This window comes from Ambystoma mexicanum, chromosome 8 (genome assembly GCF_040938575.1).
Source record: "Ambystoma mexicanum isolate Mex_15411 chromosome 8, UKY_AmexF1_1, whole genome shotgun sequence".
Classification (NCBI taxonomy): Eukaryota; Metazoa; Chordata; class Amphibia; order Caudata; family Ambystomatidae; genus Ambystoma; species Ambystoma mexicanum.
The window spans coordinates 539,217,497-539,238,508 of NC_090929.1; the positions used below are offsets into that span (position 1 = coordinate 539,217,497).

The 21,012-nt window shown below is 44.0% G+C and overlaps 1 protein-coding gene across 3 annotated transcripts in view; it reads left to right on the forward strand.

The window, feature by feature from the left end:
• The window catches only part of CCDC27 (coiled-coil domain containing 27), a 617,891-nt gene that overhangs the window by 358,191 nt on the left and 238,688 nt on the right, over positions 1 to 21,012 (forward strand). For all 3 annotated transcript variants that reach the window (XM_069610244.1, XM_069610243.1, XM_069610245.1), the window contains one exon: positions 2,135 to 2,296. In XM_069610244.1, the coding sequence (XP_069466345.1) occupies positions 2,135 to 2,296 (162 nt within the window). The remainder of the gene's footprint in view (positions 1 to 2,134; positions 2,297 to 21,012) is intronic.

Genomic DNA, 21,012 nt, shown 5'->3' on the forward strand with positions numbered 1-21,012 from the left:
ATTTGACCACAAATGAGGGGCATGACCATAACGAGCAGACAACCCCAACTTCTCCCCAGGGACAGAATACTTCTGATCTACTCCAATCTCATCAACCTTCACTGGCTCCCACTGCATGCACGAATCACCTTCAAGTCTTGCTGCATCATCTATAAGGCAGTCTCCCTCAAGCCTCCCAGGTACCTTGCGGAGAAACTCAGCTTTGCGGCGGACAGCGCACCACCAGAAGTCAGAACACGTGCAGAATTGAAATCTGCTGCTGCGAAAAGGAAAGGATCAGAAAACAAGCCTTTTCTACCTAAGCCCCAAGACTATGGAACCTCCACCCATCAGCATTAGGCTCGCCCCCCCGCTCCTAAATTTCAGAAAAGAACTCAAGACCCACCTCTTTAAGGAATCTCTCTGCCTCAACACATAGGCCATCATATCGCCCCTCGCGCCACCTGACTCTCTAGACGCCGCCCGCCCCTCTCCTCCCTGCCACCGGGTACAGCTGAACCCCTCCTCTGTGCCCCTCGTTATCCCACCTGCCCACTGTATAGCTGTTCTATTTTTTGAAAAACCCTCCGGTTTGCATCTGTACTTTTGTTTACCTCTGAAAAGCGTTCCATTATGAATCTGTATTGTTGTATACCTCTGTAAAACGCTCTGTTGCTTCTCAAAGCCTGGTCTGCACTGAATAAATACAAGAATAATAATAATAATAATACTAATAATACTAGATATTGCAACATACTCCTAAACATCCTCAGATCACCTTCGTCACCTTCTGAAATAACAGGAGGAGGAACCGTTTCCTACCTGGTCCCCTCCTTGCATGGTTTTAGTAGGATTATGTTAAAAGTCAGATGAATGTTTAGGTTTAGGCGCAATCACAATCACACCACCACATTGTTTCATGAGACCCACACACTTTTTCCTTTCTATTGATATTTGCCATCATTTAGAGGTTTGTCAGCTTCATCATGGTTCACCAGAACGTTGTGGAATAATATAGCAACCACCCCAGCTTCGGGGTGCATAGCGGACTGACAACAGGCCTAGGCATAGCCGAGCGAAACAAGTGCCTCGGAAAGGGATCCGGGCCGTTACCAAATCCGTGCACCCCGACACAGTTGTGATATCTATATATGTAATTAGTTGTATTCGTTTATTTTCAAGGGATGTGGGCTGTGTACCTATTGTGTGAGCCCAGTCTATCCTGAAAAAAACAGGATTTTCACCCACAATCCATTTTTTATTTCTATGGCATTGGGCCGAGACAAGAAGGCGAAGCCGTGTAGCCAGGAGATGGGAGCCCCACCAGTTAAGTGGGGTGGGTGGGGGGTTGAAGGATGATGTGCGGCATGGTGGAGGAGGCAGGGAGGTGCCACAGAGGGGTTATGATGAAGCGCCAGGGGCCATGATGCCAAGGCACCTAAAAACAATGGCAGTACCAGGGGAAGCGCCTCGGCTGGCTGGTAGAACATAGGCAGGACATTGGCTTTTCCCGCCCATGTTTCTAGCCACCTGATTGGCTGAGAGCCCTTCCCTGGGTGTGAATGAGGCTTGGGAAATGTTTTCCTTTGAGAAAGAATGGAATAGTGTCCAGATTAGATTCATATTCTGGATTTTCCTTGCAATCCAATTGCTCATGCTAATATATTACCAGTAAAAATCTTGGTGCCACATTTTCAGGCTGTGGCTTAATTTTATGTAAAGACAGGCAAGGAAGTAATCTAACAATATAATAAAAGGCCAGCTGTATGTTTGTCCCTGTATGTTTGCCAGATGCAGTAGCTTTGCCTGTTGTCAGCGCTAGAGGGCGCTGTTGCCTTAGGATGTATAGAGACAATGCCAATTTGCATAGCTTTGCCTGTAGTCACTGCTAGAGGGAGCTGTTGGCTTAGGATATATAGTGGTGCTACTGTGTCAATGAAAACCTGCCCTTTGGCCCGTGCACACCGGCCTGTACACTAGTACAGTTTAAAAGGGAAAGGGCTGCAAGGTGTGTGCTATGGTGACAATCATATAAGTTATGCATTTATTACCACACTCCATGAGAAATGAAGCAATTCAAGATGTTAGATTGCTGGTTGATATATGTGTTTGCGATTCCAGGAGAGTGCCAACATGTCTCTGCCTCTGGTTTCAGGAGCGGTTTCTGCAGAGGTTGGGAGAAGAAGTCACTCGTCTATCGAAGGTGGAAGAGGAGAATATGAAGAAAGATCACGTCATCTCTGTGCTGCAGCAGGAAGTGCAAAGACTGAAGGGGCACGTCTATCACCTTATGAACGAAGCGGCACGCAGGGATAGGGTAATTTTCAAATGCAACCACTTGATGATTCCCTTCTACAGTGGTGAGGTGAACCATTGCATAGGTCCCCAACAATAAGTTCGATTTTTAGACAAATGGGCTGTTGGTCTTTTGGTTATGTCGATTTTCAGCATATTATTGTATTACTAGCAACACAATGTGTAAAGTTTGCGTATTAATCATATGCACGTCAATTAAATACAAATTTTAAAAGTTAGGTTTTTAGATATGTGCCTTATGGATTAGTCCTGAATGGGCATGCCTGCCTTCGAAGGGCCGAGTATCATCCTGAAACCCGTTGAATATTATGCAAAGATAATTCACCAGGATACCAATCAACCAGCACACACCCACGTTCAGCAGAATCACAAATGGAATCCACACTTCCTGCATTGCCCTAATTTGAACAGAAAGTCCTGATATCAAAACACATATCCAGTAGTTTCATTGGACGATAGGTAGGTGTTTGGGTGTGGCTGGTTCATGCATGAGTATAGGGGACGGTCCTGTGGATGTCTGAACATGGTGCTTAGCTCAAGAGACTCTTCACACTTTACACTTGATATGGGTTTTGATACACTTTATATAACTTTACGTATTCTTTCTACAGAGGAGCAACAACACTGGGATTGCTATTAGTTATAGGATGTCTTAATGTGAATGTATTGGAGTTGTCTAGCATAAGAAAGGTTCTAGTCTTCATAACAGTAGTTGGGAAATTTGACAATTCCTCTTCAATTGGAATAATGTCTGATACATTGTTTTTTTTATATATTCTGTTTGTACCATGTGTGACACATGACACCAGTGGGAAAAAGGGGGTTTCCATACATTATAAATGTGTCATTAACCCTTCAAAACTTGTGGTGTCAAAATATTGAGAGGTGGTGGTTGAGAGAACAGTTCAAGGGATGTGCCCATAATGTTTAAAAAAAAGCCAAGTTGTATTCCAGAAATGAGTTTTTCATGCAGACGGTGAGTATTTTGCCAAGTGTTTGCATGTTAAAATGAGATGCAATCACTTATTCAATACATTTCTGCATGTGTGTCACCGTTTCCATATTCTGATATGCATGGCCTATCAAATGTATGTAGATTACATAGTTGGAGATAGCGACACTGTACTTTATGATTACGTTAGACTTCCCAAAGGAAGAGAAAATTGCTCATTTTAACATTGTTCAATAAAACTGCAGAAAATGTTAAAAAAAAAAAACACATCCAATACACTGCCTCTTTAGAAAGGTTCTGTGTAGCCCCATCCAGGAGGGCCAAAGTTGTGGATGTGGTTCCAAAGGTTTAATTAGCCATTCAAATTCCCATAGGACATCTTTTCTCTCTCACAACGCAAATAGCAATCAATGGCTGTGCATCAACACATATTAGTAGTGGGCATCTGGGCTAATTTCTTGACTTGGTTTGGTGAAAGTCCAACCAACATCAAAAAAAGCAGGGGACATTTATTTATATATATTTCATTTTGGGTTTGGGGATAGACCAGGACCAAAATTCAAAATAATCTAAGAATGCCATTGGTAAATGCAGGAGTGATACATTTTGTCTGGGTGAAATCTTGGTTCTTCAAAAGTTTGAAGGGCGCACATAGCAGTCTATCCCTTTGGATGGTGAGTGCATCTTGGCAACTGTCACGATGCCTGCCCCCGGAAAGCCAGACCAGGCCCAGCAACCCCGGAAGCAGGCATCATGCCACTTGAAGCATGCCCAAAAACCCCAGTTAGGGGCTCTTTGGCTACAGTCCTGGCGCCTATGGCGCCAGGCTCATAAGAATAAAGTCAGTCCTGGCGCCAAGGGTGCCAGGCTCATTACAGAAATCTTACCTGTTGCAGACCATGCTGCATACCTACCTGATGCAGACCATGCTGCACGAAGCCACAAGCCAAATGAGGCTTAAAGGGACTACTTTACCTTAGGGACTCCTTTCCTCTCGGGTGGGGCTGTGGAAGAATACTTACCTGGGACTTCTTCCAAGGCTATTTAAGCCACACCCGGACAGCCACACGTGCTTTGCGTTATTCTGCTTGCTGCAGCGTAACGCTCACCATGTCTTCAGCAGCTCCAGTCTTCAGCCACGCCCGCTTCTGCCCTGGAACACCTGGAACAAGAAAAGGAGAACGAGAAGAGGTCAGAACAAAACCCTTACCTGAATCCTTGATCCAGCACATCGTCGATCTGGAAGAGAGAAGCCTTCTCAGGTGCATTGCCACGCACCTCGCAGAGCCGCGCTGAACTCACCAACCGGGGCTGCATTCCTTTACTCCATCGCGAATCCAGCATCTCCAGGCCATTCTTCAACAGCTGGGGGAGACAAGTACAGATAGGTGAGCAAGGACAATACAAATCACCCCCGAAGACTTACCTGATTACCACAGGGGGGTACTCACCTCATCTCGGGTCGGCGCAGTCAATTCCGCATCACCGCCGCACCCCGGCCCCTAAGGGGAAAAAACAAGGACAATACAACCTAACCCCAAAGACTTACCTGATTACCACAGGGGGGTACTCACCTCATTTCGGGTCGGCACAATTAATTCTGCATCATCGCTGTACCCCGGCCCCAAAGGGGAGAACCACAATAGACTTACCAGGATCTTACCAATTGCCACTTGGAACTCTACTGGTGGTTTAAATCCGCAACCTGCAAGGAATCTGGCAGAGTGAAGATCAGACTTTTGAACTCTTACGAACAATTGGACTTAGAGTCAATACTGGAACTCACCAATTCCTCCACGCCAGTGAAGTAACTGGTCGTCTACGCGCCCCTGCGCTCGACGCAGGATGGAGAGCTCATCTTTCCAAATCTTCAGGTGAGATTTAGAGGGAACTTCAGGAGTGTTCTGTGGGCAGACAAGGGGAGTGGGAAGGCGGGTTAACGCTCAGATTACGGGAGGTTAATTCCCTTTCTCCATTGCAGAAAGATATTCGTACGAGTCCAACAAACAAAGCTAAGTGGGTCTGTCCAGTTTGTCATCTCGGCTCTACGTGTTACTCTGGTGGAAGCAACAGCGGGCCAGTCCAGATCGACGCCCCCGTGGGAATCAGGTGAGCGTAACAGAACGTGAAGCCTACCCACAAATACCCACCTGGGCGTCATGGAGACCTCGGAAACCGATCAGTTGGCCCAATTATTAGGGGAACTAAGGGCCGAAGTGCATTCCGCCCGTCAGGAAACCAATGCCCTCAGGAGGGAATTGATAGTATCAAAAGAACTAACTGATGATTTGGCCAGACAGCTATTACAAAGCCAGGCTGGACAAACACCTCTACCTGGACTCGGGGCCAGCCCAGCTCCGGTGCCACCGAGTAACCCGGTGCAGATAAACCTTCCTGGAGCCGTTCCCTTGGCTCCGCCTGAACGCTTTGCCGGAGACCCTAAAAGGTTTGCTATATTCATGAATCAATGTCGCTTACACTTTTTATGTAGACCTGGAGCTTTCCCAAACGATCAAGCCAAGGTAGCTTTTGTACGGTCATATCTCAGCGGCAGTGCAGCGGACTGGTCCATTCCGCTAGTAAATCAGGATGACCCCATTCTTCGAGATTTCCAAGGTTTTCGAACTAGCATGGAAAGACTGTTCGCCCGACATTCCCAAGGACAGGCTTTGGATAACGAACTTTTATCCTTACGGCAAGGTAATCAGGATCTTTTATCTTACATTGCAACTTTCAATAGATTAGTTGTGGAAACCGAATGGCCTGAAGCCAAGCGAATTACATTATTCCATCGAGGGCTTCGGGGAGAACTCAAGGATGTTTTAGCCCAAGTCGTGAACCCGCCTTTAGACTGTGCTGAATATATAGATTTTGTGGTCCAGTTAGATCACAGACTTCAAACCAGAAAGGCTGATCGAACCAAGTTTGAAAACAAGGTCTTGGTTAAAACCTACGTACCCTCGAAGGGGGTAGATGCCTCAGAACCCATGCAAATCGGGGGGGTTAGAGGACCCTTAACTCAGAAGGAAAGGGAAAGAAGACGGCAACAGCAATTATGTCTATATTGCGGAGCTACTGGTCATTTCCTTCGGAACTGCCCTGTAAAACCACCCAAGAAAACTATAGGTGCAGCAGACGAAAACCACTTGAAACCTGACTCGGGAAACGATCACGCCCGGCAAGCGTAGAGGTCAGCGTACAAATCACCCCCGAAGACTTACCTGATTACCACAGGGGGGTACTCACCTCATTTCAGGTCGGCGCAGTTAATTCTGCATCATCGCTGTACCCCGGCCCCAAAGGGGAGAACCACAATAGACTTACCAGGATCTTACCAATTGCCACTTGGAACTCTTCTGGTGGTTTAAATCCGCAATCTGCAAGGAATCTGGCAGAGTGAAGATCAGACTTTTGAACTCTTACGAACAATTGGACTTAGAGTCAATACTGGAACTCACCAATTCCTCCACGCCAGTGAAGTAACTGGTCGTCTAAGCGCCCCTTCTCTCGACGCAGGATGGAGAGCTCATCTTTCCAAATCTTCAGGTGAGATTTAGAGGGAACTTCAGGAGTGTTCTGTGGGCAGACAAGGGGAGTGGGAAGGCGGGTTAACGCTCAGATTACGGGAGGTTAATTCCCTTTCTCCATTGCAGAAAGATATTCGTACGAGTCCAACAAACGAAGCTAAGTGGGTCTGTCCAGTTTGTCATCTCGGCTCTACGTGTTACTCTGGTGGAAGCAACAGCGGGCCAGTCCAGATCGACGCCCCGTGGGAATCAGGTGAGCGTAACAGCAACAGATGAATTAGGACCCTTTTTTAGTAAAATATCAACTACAAAATGTATTTCCGGATCACGGCTGGTACTGTAGACTTGGGAAGTGGAACTATGCAAATTCATGAATGCTCTGACAAACTCAGGACTTACTTTGGACCACAAGGAATGCATAAAGACGAAACTGCATAAAGGCATGATTGGAGGCAATGCCCCAGGCACAGTGACTGCAAGGCTTAGCCCCAGGCCTTGTCCAGCGGTCACAGCAGGAAAGATACTTGTGTCAAAGGCCATGCCTTAAACACAGGGACTAATGAATTTGCCTGGACAAGATGAGTTGGCAACAATCCAAAAAATAACAAATTAGGTGTTTCAATTGAATCTAACTTTATCCAGGATTTGGGAAAGAGGTTTTGGTGAGTTTGAGGGAAAATGGTAAAAATAGGGCATGCATGCTTCAATTTTAGTATCAGTCTTCTAGGCAGTGGCAGTGGCAGAGGCAGGAGATTGCCGGGGCACGTAGTTGAGTCAGGGGTAGAACATTAACAAGGGATTTAGTTTAGGGAGAGGTCAGAAATTAAAATTGGATTTAGTTGAGTGAGAAGTAGAAAGTGAGATTCTTGTTTATTTATTAGTATAAATACGACCAAATTAGGCTGTTTTATACATTCTCACAAAACGAACAGAAAATACACTCTGTCTCCTCCTAAGTAACTATAATTTAAAACCATGATAATCACATACATAATATCCTAAGATTTACCTTAATAGTAACCTAAAATGGAGTCAAATGGTAAATCAGTCCAGCGCCATTACATTGGATAAAGGCTGCACAAAGCTCTTCTCTACGGCCGGTTTGAACTTCCAGTCTCCCGTATGCCAAGAGGTGCCTTCCATGTAACCCACCTAGGCTCTTACGATCTAGTATTAAATGTCTAAGAGTTTCCACTTCCATACAGCCACAAAAATTACAGGTATGGCAATATCTGGGTAGCTTTTGCTTGACTCCCAGTACTTCATACACCTCGACTAAATTAAATGTTATGCTGAAGTATTCTCTCAATATTCAGTTGTTTGGAAAAGCTTCAAGATATGTTGGGATGTTCTTACACTTAGCTAAGTTTAATAAAAACTCTCCACTCATGGATTTACCATCTAGGTCTACTCTAGTTTGTTCATATACAAATACATCCATACCTTTTTTTCAAAATGGATTTTAAAATGATTCTGTTAACAGTGGAAGGGTCCACACTGAGCAACTGACAGCAAGCATGAACCTTTCAAATTGTTTGTAAAAGTGGCAAGACTTTGGCACCTAAAGAGGAATTATCTTTACAACTGTTGATAATTCCCAGTAAAGTGCAGGGGATAGAATTTGTTAACATCCAATAGAGATTTAGTTGAGTTTAAGCAAGTTTGAAAGAGACACAATTCTAAATAAAGGTTTTTAATGGGAAAGCATGCGGAAAAGCTGTCAACACCTCAAGCAATGGCCCTCTAACAACCTCTAGCTTTCTAAGGTTGCTTGGGCCCCAGTTTTCTACCCCATTTAACATTTTGGGGAGAAGCTTTCTGGTGTAAATCGTAATGATGTATTTAAGGGGATATTCCCAATGTCTAGTAGCAAAATATTTGACACAACCCGTGTATCAAAACTTGAAGATTTTCAAAATAGTAGGTCCGTCTCAACTTGTGATCAATCATTACCCACAGATAATCAAATTGTCTGACTGTAGCTAAGCTTTAACTATTTAGTTTCCATACAAAACTATTTCTCACTTTGCCTGCTCCAGCCTGAAAAATCATAGTCTTAGTTTGTTGAGTGTTCATGGTTAATCAATTTTTAAATGAATAGCTAGCAAGTGAATTGAGTAAATGTTGCAAGCCCTAAGCCATGCAGTCTAGGAAAACAAGGTCATCGGCATAACCTAAACACCGTAATCGAGCCGTCCCCAATTTAGGAGGGAAGCTATTTGCGGTGGTTAGTGCCTCTTGAAGATCTGATAAATATAGGTTAAATATTAAGCGAGAGGTGCACTTATACAACCGTGCTTTAATCTGTCACATGTCAAGATAGCCGTCGAGAGCTGGCCAGATTGTGCAATCCTAACTGAGATATTTCATGCCAAACATTTGTAACTAGTGACTACTAGGAGGAAGGCGAGAATCCCAGTGACCACCTTGGATAACATATTCAGAGGTGACATTTATTGTCAGTGATTAGGGGGTGAAGAAAATATGTCAGACTTGTTTCCAGGCAACAAGGAGATAACATTCAGTGGCTGTAAATGAGTGTGCCATTATTTTGTGATGAGACAAAATAATAGTTGTGAGTAAGAAGTCTTAGAATTATTCAGAGACAGTATATTCATTGGTTGCTCTAGTTGCTAACAAGCTTTATGTGATGGATGAGAGAAAATGTTACTTTTGAAGTGAAAGTCTTAGAGTTCTTTGTAGACAGGTGAGTCCATTCAGTGGTTGTAGTTAGTTATCTGGGAATTTTCAGGTACATGCCCAGCAAACCATAAAAACGACCACCACATTTTTGCCAAAATACAAACCTTGATACAATCCATACAAATGTCTGCAAAAAATACATAGGAAAGCATAAGTCATAAATAGCATTTTTTTAAATAAACAATACAAAAGTCTTTATAAAGTTACATTAATTGCTTTGTAACATTTTCTAATGCCGTTAAAATCCTATCACTGACAGGTCCAGCTAATGAAATTCTGCAGAAGCTGCTGACCCCACTTACCCCTAAAATCGTCTAGCTCACAGCAAGCATTACTGTTTTGCTTTGCCCTGCACATACTTAAGGGAAAGAGGAAATGGGACAGAATAACATACACCAGGTTCTCATCTTCTTCAACTCAACTGATCTGAAACGTGAGAAGAAAACTATCAAAATGGGTTCCTCTCTAAGCATAAACCCCTCTAGACTGTCACAGTACATGGAACGTCTTGATCTTCTTCCATAAAGGTGAGTACAATCCTTTCTATTCGTAACTCTAGCTGGAGCTCGTTCCAAAAACGTGCTGCTAATACAGGGAAGGAGTGTCATTTCCTCAAAGTTTGATTTTCAGGCAGACTAACAATATCGTATCTGTGGATCGGTTAGTTCTGACCGATTTTCGAGCCAGGATGTGTTTTTTTAAGTATAAAGGGGCTTCACCAAACAAACATCCATGAGTGATGAGGTTTATTTCAAACTGAATTCTTGCCTCCACCAGTAGCCAATGAAGCTCCCTACGGTGTTCAGAGACAGGCTCTCTCCTAGGCATATTTTTTGCAATTCTCACGGCATCATTTTGCAATATCTGTAATCTCCTTATGGTGAAGTCCATTTTCTGGGTTGAGGGCCATGACTTCATCAACGCTCAAAAGGGTCTTAGTCAAAAACTCAGCGGTGGTGCACATTACATAAGGGGGGTATTCTTTTTCTTTCTTGGATTGGGAAATGCTCCTTAACACCAGCGTATGCTTATCGCGTGTGCTAAACGGTCAAAGGCACCGAGGGGCAGGAACATGTAGGGCTCAGGCTACTCGGAATGCAGGCTTGTACCTGTGAATATAGCCCTCATTCCTAGCATCCTTATTGGCCATCGCGCCCACCAGGGTGCTAATGTTCAGTAATGCTTTTCCAGGTAACAATTTCCTTAAGGAAGAACTTCAGGTCTCTTACTAAGAAAAGTCGAATAAACTTTATCTAAACAATTTACTATGCTTCTGTTGACTTTTATTTTACATTCTAGCCCGAGATACCAAGTTTAGTTTCCCTAATATCACTACTGTTTTGGCCAAGGGTCTTGGATTCTTCATTTTAACTTTTCTCCTTATTTTCCTTTTTTGGTTCATATTTTCAATCCTCAGTTTTCAGTTGTTTTCCCGTAGTAGAAAAGAGAGAGAGGGATCGATAGAAAATGAGTGCTGATGAAACTGAACTCTGAGACACTGCTCACCGCGTTCAATAACACTCTTTTTTTGTTGCACTGAAAATGATATACGCCACTGTTGTGCACATGCACGATAGCACTGTAGAAAAGGGAAAAACTTTCACGTGCCAAAAAGAAAATGCCATTCTCCATATTGTTCTGAATGCACTTCTTTGCCTTAGCTGCCGCCTATCCGCGAGAACTCTCTAGTGTTCCCAACTATGAAGGCTGCTAGGCATCTGAGCAATGCAGATGCAAACACACTGCTCTTCCAACACTGTACATTCTGCCCGAGTAAGCGCGTGGTGCACTTGTGTGCTGGACGTTTCTGAGGAATTAATTCACAAGGCCGACACGTGAATCTGTCTATAATTTTGGGATCTTGGTGATAGTATGCCCATAGGTAATGAAGCTCTCCCTCCAATTACTGTTATCTATATGCCTCAGACACAGATGATTTTCATCAAATACTCCCGATCACATTTCCCAAATAACTATAACTAGCCCACCAGAGTTCACGATCATGTCCTTTGGAGGCAACTTGTTTCCACATGATTTTTCTTTGTCGATGAACACGTGCAGAGTGGCCCTAAAGAGGAGTCCTGCAGGGAAAGGTTCAACTTCATGGATCTCTTCAGTTGAAAGGCAGAAATCAACTATATTGTCGGGTAGAGAGGTCTCCTTCCTTCAGTAATTCTGACCTTCCCTTCCACCTTGGGATGCGAAGGAAAAGTCCATATTTGTAATAGGACCATTAAGGAAAGAGGGCAGGAAAGACTGATATACTCACAACACTCACCAGAAATAACCCAACTTCAGAACCACTGATGCTCCTCTATTCACAGATAAACATCTTCACACCCTGTGCACTACCACTGCCTGTCGGGCACTTCCTTTCAGTCCATAGATCCTGACTTCTATGCAAGAGAAATACTCATATAAGATTGTTAACAATCTCAAAAATGATATGATCCTGATCCCCTGCCTTGCAAAGACTTACAGCTTCGCTAACAGCTCCAGTACTCCTCAAAATTGGCATAAGCCAAAGTTCCCATGTCTTTCTTGTACAATGGTCGAAAGAATAAAAGGTATGGAATATCTTCCCCCAGATAGGACAGTACGGAGAAGTGTCCAAGGAATCTTTGCTATAAAGCTGGGTCCTCCTTGCAAAAGGTAGAATTCCCAGTCAGATCTTTAAAACAGAACTTTCAGGAAAAAGTGCTGCTGCGCGTCCATCCACCCCTTCTTCCTTTATCTCTTTGGAACCCTGTCATATCTCTAAAACCGGTGGCTTCAACCCTGTTCTTTCTAATAATCGGATCTGGTACATCAGAGTGTGTGACAGTGTCCTGTGCTTACTGGGACCCTACCTTGCTGTTTTTTGCTGCTGCTTGCATTTTCCAAAATCTATGTGCCTAGGAGGATTTGGCGCTCCATTACCTCCGTCTGTACTTCTGCTCTCTATATGGTAGAGGAGAGGCACAGAGGACACCAGCCAAGATTCTCTATAGGGTAGCAATGGACGAGCAATCAAGGCCTAGCTTCTCAGGAGGTGATGCAGGCTGGTTCTTAAGTACAATGTAGTCCCCAAACCCCCACAAAGGAATGTCCACACACTGTATTACTGAAAACACAGTCTTTATATAATTAATATTCAAAGGTAGGTACACTATCACAATAACTCACTTTGTACTCAGAAATCAACAATGGTAAATATAGACAATTCTAAAGTGGTACCACCAATATTATCAGATCTCATTAAAGTGCATCAACTATACTGTTAGAATGTCACACAGATCAATAACAAGGAAACCAGCAATAGAGATAGGAAGGAAAGCAAGATGGTTGACACAATTGGCAGACTACTGGCCCAGCTACCTAGACACAGTTCTGTGTGGAGATCCACCCACCTGGGCAACCTGTAAAATAAAGATATATAGCACAAGCCCAGTCCATATATTGCTCAATAGTCTTGTTCTCTCCTATAATGTTTTACCCCCCCAATGTACCTGGTGGAGTAGAGTTCTTCGAAGAAGCGTCGACGGATCCTTCTTGAGTGACTCCCTTTAAAGCAGGAGTCATGGATCAACGAGAGGCGTTGAAGAAAGTAAACTTGGCGTCGACTGCGTCGATGAGAAGTTCGAGGGTGCCAAGACCACGGTGTCGATCCAGGCGATGCTCGTCGGCGATGTCCTGCGAGGATGAGGTGTGCGGGGCACCTCGGCGATTGGTTGTTCAGGACCGCAAAGAGTTTCTGAAGAACTGTGGCCCATCAAGGGCGTTGAGTCGTCAAAGTCTTTGTGGCATTCAGGTGGCGGGAAACCCACTGGTGGATTCTTGCCGGCGCGATGGTGGCCTTAACTTTCTTCGGCAAAACAAAGCGGTCGACGTTGCGGACAAGGGAGTCCTCTGATTCAAATGTTCTTAGGCAAAGGAGTGGGCGGCTCCAGTCGTCGGCGGCATGGCGTCAAATGGTCCCCTCTTCTGGGGCAACACGACTTCGATGGGCCTCCAGCGGTTACACAAACCTGCGAACCCTGGTCAACAGCAATGGACTTCGACCGCGGCGAAGTCCTGGTGCTTCACTCAGTTCTCCTCAGCAGTCCCCGTCTCCGGTGTGCAGCCTTTCGAAGGTCTGACTTCCAGGGAGCTTCGGCGAAGGTAAGCAGTGCTCGATGGTCCCTCTGAGCACAGGAAGAGGGTGCCTTACCAGGTCCTCTCTCGGATCAGTCTTCGATGAATACGGCAGCTTTCAGATCAGGTCGAAGCAAATGTGACAGGAAGTCTTCTTCTTCCAGCTGGGCGTCGAGGATCAGCAGTTCCAGTTACTCTTCAAGTGTAGACACAGCTTCTGAACAATTTCCAGTGGTGAGAGGTCCCCAGGTATACTATTCTGTCTCTCATCCACACTGCTGGGTCACACTCAGCAGCCAATCATACAGAAGGGCATTCATGCAGTCAGTCAGCCAATCAGGCACACAGTGCATTCAGGCCATCCTCCTCGCTCTCAGACACTCACAACAAGGAATGTGGATTGGGACAAGTATCCAGCCATTCAACACTACACACTGCATTCAGGCCAGTTTCTGGCAGGGCTGTCTCAGTCTTTGTCTCTCATACCAGAAACCAGACAACCACAACAAGAAGAGTGGTCACACACTCCATTCACCCAGATCCCACCCACAGGGGTACCCACAACATACAGTCACTGGGAAGGCTCCAGCCACTCTGGACTGGACTTCACAACAACACCATATATGGAACTTCCACCCAACAGCCAGTCAGGGGGAAGTGACAGAGTCAGGGCTTCCCAGGACTTTGGGAAAACAAGGTAACAGGCAATAGAAAGCAAGAGGCCACAGGGCCCATCTTGTTTTCTGTCAGGAATCAATTGATTCCAATGGCAGTGCCAAGGTATCCCAAAATGGAGGATACTCAGAACACCTGTCAAATTCAGCATGGAGCTGCCCCCAGCCCATACCCTGCTCTGTGGGCCAACCACAGGTTCCCAAAAACATACACTAGGGGCACAGGGTTGTACCCCCATCAATGGGTGCCAAAAGGGTATCCCATGGGTCTGTACACCAAACCATGGGTCTGTAAACCAAACCACAAACAGGAAGAGCTGCACTGCCAGGACTCCCACATGGACTCCTGGGCAGAAAACAATACAGAACACAAATGAAAAAGAACTACAGGACAAGGACAGGGAGGCCCTGTCCCTCCAATGCATTTCCAGCATCACAATGCACGCCAGCGTGCGCGTTGGCGTGTGTGACATGGTGTCTTGTGCTTAAAGGGACCCTAGCTTGCTGGTTTTGCTGGCTTTTGCTGCTACTTGCATTTTCCAAAATCTACGTGCCTAGGAGGATTTGGTGCTACACAACCTCGGTCTGGAGGTACTCTGCTGCTCTACACTTCCTCTACATACTTGTGGCAGCCTTCAGCTACAAAATCACACAATGTGTGCATCAGCGCACACGTTGGAGTGTTTGACAGAGTGGCCCGTGTCTTGTGTTGCGGGTCGCAGGCTGCCGGGGCCCCTTCTTCTTCATTAATCGAGGTAAGCACCTGCTTGCCCTGCCTTTACTTTGCAACATTGCTTCATCATGACCCGTAAAGCCACGCTCCACTCATGAACCCACATATTGTAAAGAAAAGGAGTGTTATGGCCTGTGCCGGAAAAAAACAGAGTAAGCCTGAGAAGGCCATGTACACGCCTCTCTCACAATCGGAGATTGCAGGCTTTTTCGCCTCCAAATCCACTACTAAAACCTGTCATTCCTCCGTACTTACAAATGACTCCCGTGACCGTAAAACTTAAATGCGCTTTTCTGGGCCGCGAACAAGCATTATCTGAACCAAAGTCCAAGGATGATGTCATTGATATTGATCTGTCGAATTCCCCTGACTTGGCTGCCCTCGCTTCTTTTTCTGGATCATGGGACAGTCAAGACTCTAGCAGTGAAAGCAATGGGTCTATTTCTAATGAAACAGATCACTTGAGCACAAAAGAATTTAAAAACGGTATAAACGTAATTGTCTCGAAAATTGAAGCACAGACTGCTTTTTTAGCATCTGTAGTGTAGGAACAACGAGAAGCTAAGCCATTCCTGGCCCTCGTGCTGGAAATAGTCTCTGCCCTGGCCACAAAAGAAACAGCTTCATTGGAGTGCCATAAAGCAATAAAAAAGCTGGGTAAAGCATACAGTGAGAGTGAACATATCTCACGAAACGGTGCTGACAACCCTATGGTCAATACTACCTTGCACCATTTTGTAAAATCTGCAAAAGCTACACCTAAGGGGTGGGACTACAAGGAAATCTATATTCCACCCCCGACTGAATTAAAAAATGCCTTGACCACAGAAAACAAAGAGCTATCTTGGGGTTTAAAGCCACGCCGCCTTAGTCACATGGAAGATGAAAGAGCTGAGACCGAAATAACTTGTTCATCATTTCCATAAAACGGAAAGCTCTCTGAAACATACCTTAGTTGAATATTGTACAACTGATGGTACAACTCAGCAGGCATATCTACATGGCCCGGATTAAGAATGGTGGAAAAAGAATGTCCGAGGACCACACGGTGCTGGACCACAAATTAAGAAAGTAGATAACAAGCAACTCAGCACAGAGGAACAAAATCAGTCTTATCTGAACAGAGCCTCAACAGACTCTAGGACCACCACAAATGTACAGATTCCAGAAGAAAAATTGCAAATAGAGAAACCAATGAGCCCCTTGACTATTGACTTACCGATTATTGCCCCAAACCCTCTTAAAGATCTGGGAAAGTGGATTATCCTTGAGGAAACCCACCCAACTGCCAATTCTTGAATAGGACTTGTCTCTTGGCTATTTTCCAGCAATTACCGCACTTGAACTTAATTCAATAATCAGATATTCAAAAAATTGAATTACCGGAGTGGAATAGCTCCACAAACTGGACATTAGTTGAATTTGCTTCTCCATTGACGGTTGGCTTGTTGAAAACTCATGCAGACCTATTCACCTGTTTGGATCTTTCCCTGATAGCATGTAGAAAGGTACAAAAAACAAGAATTCAAGGAAATCGGGAGGAAGATCTACTCTCCAACCTTCACTCCAGTTCCCAAATCTCAGAGAGAGAGGCGCTTAGAGCCCTTCAAGCCCAAAGCACCAGAGTTAGTGAGTGTGTGCTCGATGTGGAATATTGGATGCCTGAGCACCCTTTAAATGGGGAAAATTCACCTGTTGCACCCGCAAAACGACATCAATGGATATCGTGGAGCACTTGGGGCTTTTACTCCTTTCTGGCACAACCAGAGGATAAAAACCTATTGGAGGCTGCGGTTGTATTCATTCTGCAAGAAACTTGGTATACCAAACCAATTACCATTGATGGTTTTCATATTCTTTCTCACAAAGCAAATCCCCTCTAAAAAGGGGCGCGCTAGTGGAGGCCTGCTAATTGGGGTTAAATCAGATCTATATCTGACCCCTTTTCCACACTCGCCAACCTCACCATATGTGATGATGTGTGTTTTTCACTCATCTATCATTGAATCAGAAAGAACACTTAATTATCATTCTCTATGACCCCTGGGGGCCTCCAGATGAAAATGATTCAAAGGATTTTGGAAAGTTACATCTGTAAATGGTTAGAAATTTCTCCTGCTGGACGGGTAGTGATTGCCGATGATTTTAATAAAAGAGATCTACATTTAGCGTCCCCTAGAGGACTTCTTGCCCTCAGCTGTTGGCACAAATTAATGGACCATTTTGATTTGATGTTTCTTGATTTCCTCCCTTCTGGCCCACAACTGAGCAACTATACTCGGTCAAATGGTATTGTTAGTTCACACATTGACTATGGCTTAATGAACTTGGCTTTGAAGATCTGCTGTAGCCCTTTCAAGGTAATGCATAATAGGCTCAGTGACTATGCAGTTCTTGGCTGGTCCTATGAGCACGATATGCCAGTCCGAACAATTCTTAGAAAATTCGACCTTACTTCTAACTTACATGGTAATTGCTCACATTGGTCCGCCAAGAACATTCAACTCACAAATGGCACCTTGCTCCACGACCATCTAAGCCTGGTAGACGCCTTGAGCTTGGATGATTGGGATTTTGGTAAAATTGTTACTATCAAAACACAGTCATTGCAAATAAAGAAATTTGACCACCAAATATAGAAACTGGTTCAAACAACACCCTTTCTCTACTAGAAGTTCCAATTGGCAAAGACTGTTCCAATGGCTAAAAACACATAATGCAAGTACGTTTTGGTCGCGATATAACAATTTTCGTAAAGCGCTATCTCCAATCGAACTGAATCCCATTTCTTAGGACGTATGGTTTAAACATATTCAGGAGCTATATTACATCTCGGATAACCGGTAGTTGACACCTTGAACGTGATGGGCATAGTGCCATATTGACAAAAGTAAATATGATACCGTACTTTTTCAATTTAGACTTTCAAGAAGAAAACCTTATTAGACTAATAGGTAAAACAAAAGCTACTCGAGTACCTGGCCCGGATAGCGTTCCTAATATAGTCTTTAAAGATCAGCTGGAATTATGGGCAAAAATATTGAAAACTCTTTTTATGCAAACAGGACAGACTGCTATTATTCCAGAGAGTTGGCAAAGGTTGGTATTGGTTCCAATATTCCAAAAGGCAATGGACTTGAGCCATCATATTATTGTGGACTTTACTAAGGACTTCGACTTGGTCTCTAGACCCAAACTTTGGGCAAAATGTAAGCAATGGGGGATGGATCCACTCTGATGAATTACATACATCAATTATACTTCAATACCTCTATTTCTATACAACTCAGTTCTTGTCAGGTCTCCTCTTCCTTCATTAGTCTCTTTCTCTACACTAACTCTAAAGTCATGTTTCCTTTATTCCTTTATTAGTTAGGTTAGTTTGTGTGGGCAGGAAGTTTTCTATTGTGTTGGTTTGGCCTTAACTACTTATTACAGAATACAGGTTCTAGCCCAAGGCAAGATGGAGTTTCTCAATAACTGCTCTGATTGGCTAGAGAGCGGAACAGGACAACAAAGAACATTCTAAACTATCACTCTCTGCCTTTCATCGTCGATGCCCCAGCTGAGAGGTAGTGTGTTGTAGCTGCTCCTGCTTTGGACTTGGGCCTTTTTGGATTCTAGCTTTCTGGCCCTAGCAGTCGAGCGGCTACTCATCTGGGGTTTCAGGAGAAGAATCTCGTTTGTCTGGAATAGGATTGAGACTGGAAAACTTGAAGTTCTTTGAAGATTTGTTCATGAGATAAGTGACTTTCGTTTGGATTTTAAAAACTGTTGCTTGGTTTTTGCTCAGAGACATTTCAAGTGAGAGAATGTAAAGTTTATAATTTGGAAAGTAACTTTAATCTGTACGTTTGTGAGCGCGAACGTTGGACATTCGTTATTAACGTATGCGCGAGACCAGCTTGGGAACGTTTCGTTCGTAGCGTGTGGTGCGTGTGTTCATCAGCGCGTGGGTTTTCAGCGCGTGGAATCTTCAGCGCGTGTGTTCATCAGCGAGTGAGTTTTATGCGCGTGTATTCGTCAGCGCGAGTTTCCTACGCGAGTGTTTGGTTGCGCATGAATTCTGTAGCGCGTGAAATTTTATAGCGGGTGTTTTCCTCAGCGTGCGTATACGTCAGCACGTGAGAATTTCAGCGTGTGAGTTTTTAACGCGCGGGTTCTTCCAAGCGTGAGTTTGTTAGTGCGTGGTTTTGGCAACGCGAGTGTTCGTTTGCGCATGAATTCTTTGGCGTGTAAAATTTACAGCGCGTGTGCATTTTTCAGCGTGCGTGTAAGTTAGTGCATGGGTTTTCAGCGCATGAATTCTTTAGCGCGTGTGTTTTATTTTTACACGCGTGAATTTTCTGCACGTGAGGTTTTTTTTCCATGCGCGTGTGTACTTTATGCGCACGATCTTCAATTTTCAACGCAATCTGTCTCTGACTGAACTTTTAAGAAAAGAAGGAATAACAGAATTCATTAAAGACAATTTCAAATGGAACAATATTCAGTTTAAGTTCAAGGCCTTCTAGTTGCCTAAGTTAAGAAGTAGCTGCTGAATTTCAAGAGACTCAAGTAAGGAGGTAGAAAGATTTTCAGCCACTTCAACAGTCTTCTCTAGGAAATTATAAGAGAAGAACCAGTTATGATTCTTAACATTTTAGTTATGGATTTAAAGTCTTATTTCACCACATGACTAGTAAGTAATGTAAGGCCTTGTGTTGTTTATGTATTTACTGCAGGTTCAGCACCGGCTAGTCCTGACGCCATCTGTCTGGTGTTTTTATGTTATCCACTTCCCCCTTTCCCTTAGGGGTGTAGTTAGCAGAGCTGAGTTTAATTTAGCTCTGAGAATTACATTTCAGGGGGATTGGTGGGGCTCAGCAGCTTCCGCGGACACAGGAATTCTCTCAGCCTGACAGTTCTGAAGGTTACCACTCTGGTTATTATCAAACAAATTGGGGCCTGAAACAAGGATGCATGTTGAGCCCTACTCTGTATAACGTCTACACCACCGACTTAGAGCCTAATTTACATCAGGCCTGTAATTTTCCTCTGCAGATAAATGGTACACAGATCGTGAGCCTGTCATACGCAGACGATATAATACTTTTTGACCAAACTCTGATTGGCTGACAATGTTCAATCGCTGCCTTATCGGCATGTGCAAAGGATATTGACATGATAATGAATACACTAAGGACAAAGACGATGTCCCTTGGAGGGGCCCATACAGCTAGAGAAAACTTCAAATGAAGTATTGATAAAACTGTTTGGGAAAACACACAGGAATTCATGTATTTGGGCTTTCTGGTTAAAACCCTTCCATCCTCCTCCTATTATGAATCCCTTGTACAGGCTAACATTTGGAAAACATATCTCATGTAAAAGAACTACATAGAGCACCATGGGGGTCATACTATTGAGGGGTTTGTTGAAATATACAGATGAGTATTATTCCCTACATAATGTATGCAGTGGAAGTACTTCAATGCACGCAAGTAAGTTGGTTGGGGAAGCTTGAGGCAAAACTATTGCGCTGTGTTATAAATCTCCCTAAGGCTGTACCAGTCGAGGCACTAAGGTTGGAATACGGCCTACCATCACTTAATTCGTTATGGTGTACTCAAAGAGTTTTGCACTACGCCAAAGTATGAAAATCTGATCTAAGTTCAATTGCATTGTTACAGCTCCTGGTTGAAAGATTGGATGATGTGCGTAATAACCCTTTTATAGATAAAATAAACATCTTCATTGAAAACCATCTAGCAAATTTGGGACTCGTATTGTAAATCTTTGATGACAGTCCCGACTATGAAAAGATAATTAAAACTAAACCTCAACTGAGGGATACTGCCTCAAATATTGCTAAATTCCACAATTACAAAAGGTATTGTCAATACTCTTATCAGAGCTTTCCGAACAATAGACCGCACAGTTATCTAACTAAAATCTGCAGCGTTGAATTGACGCGCTTCATTATATATCTCCGATTTAACACTCTCCCTACTAACGAATACATAAGTTCATGGC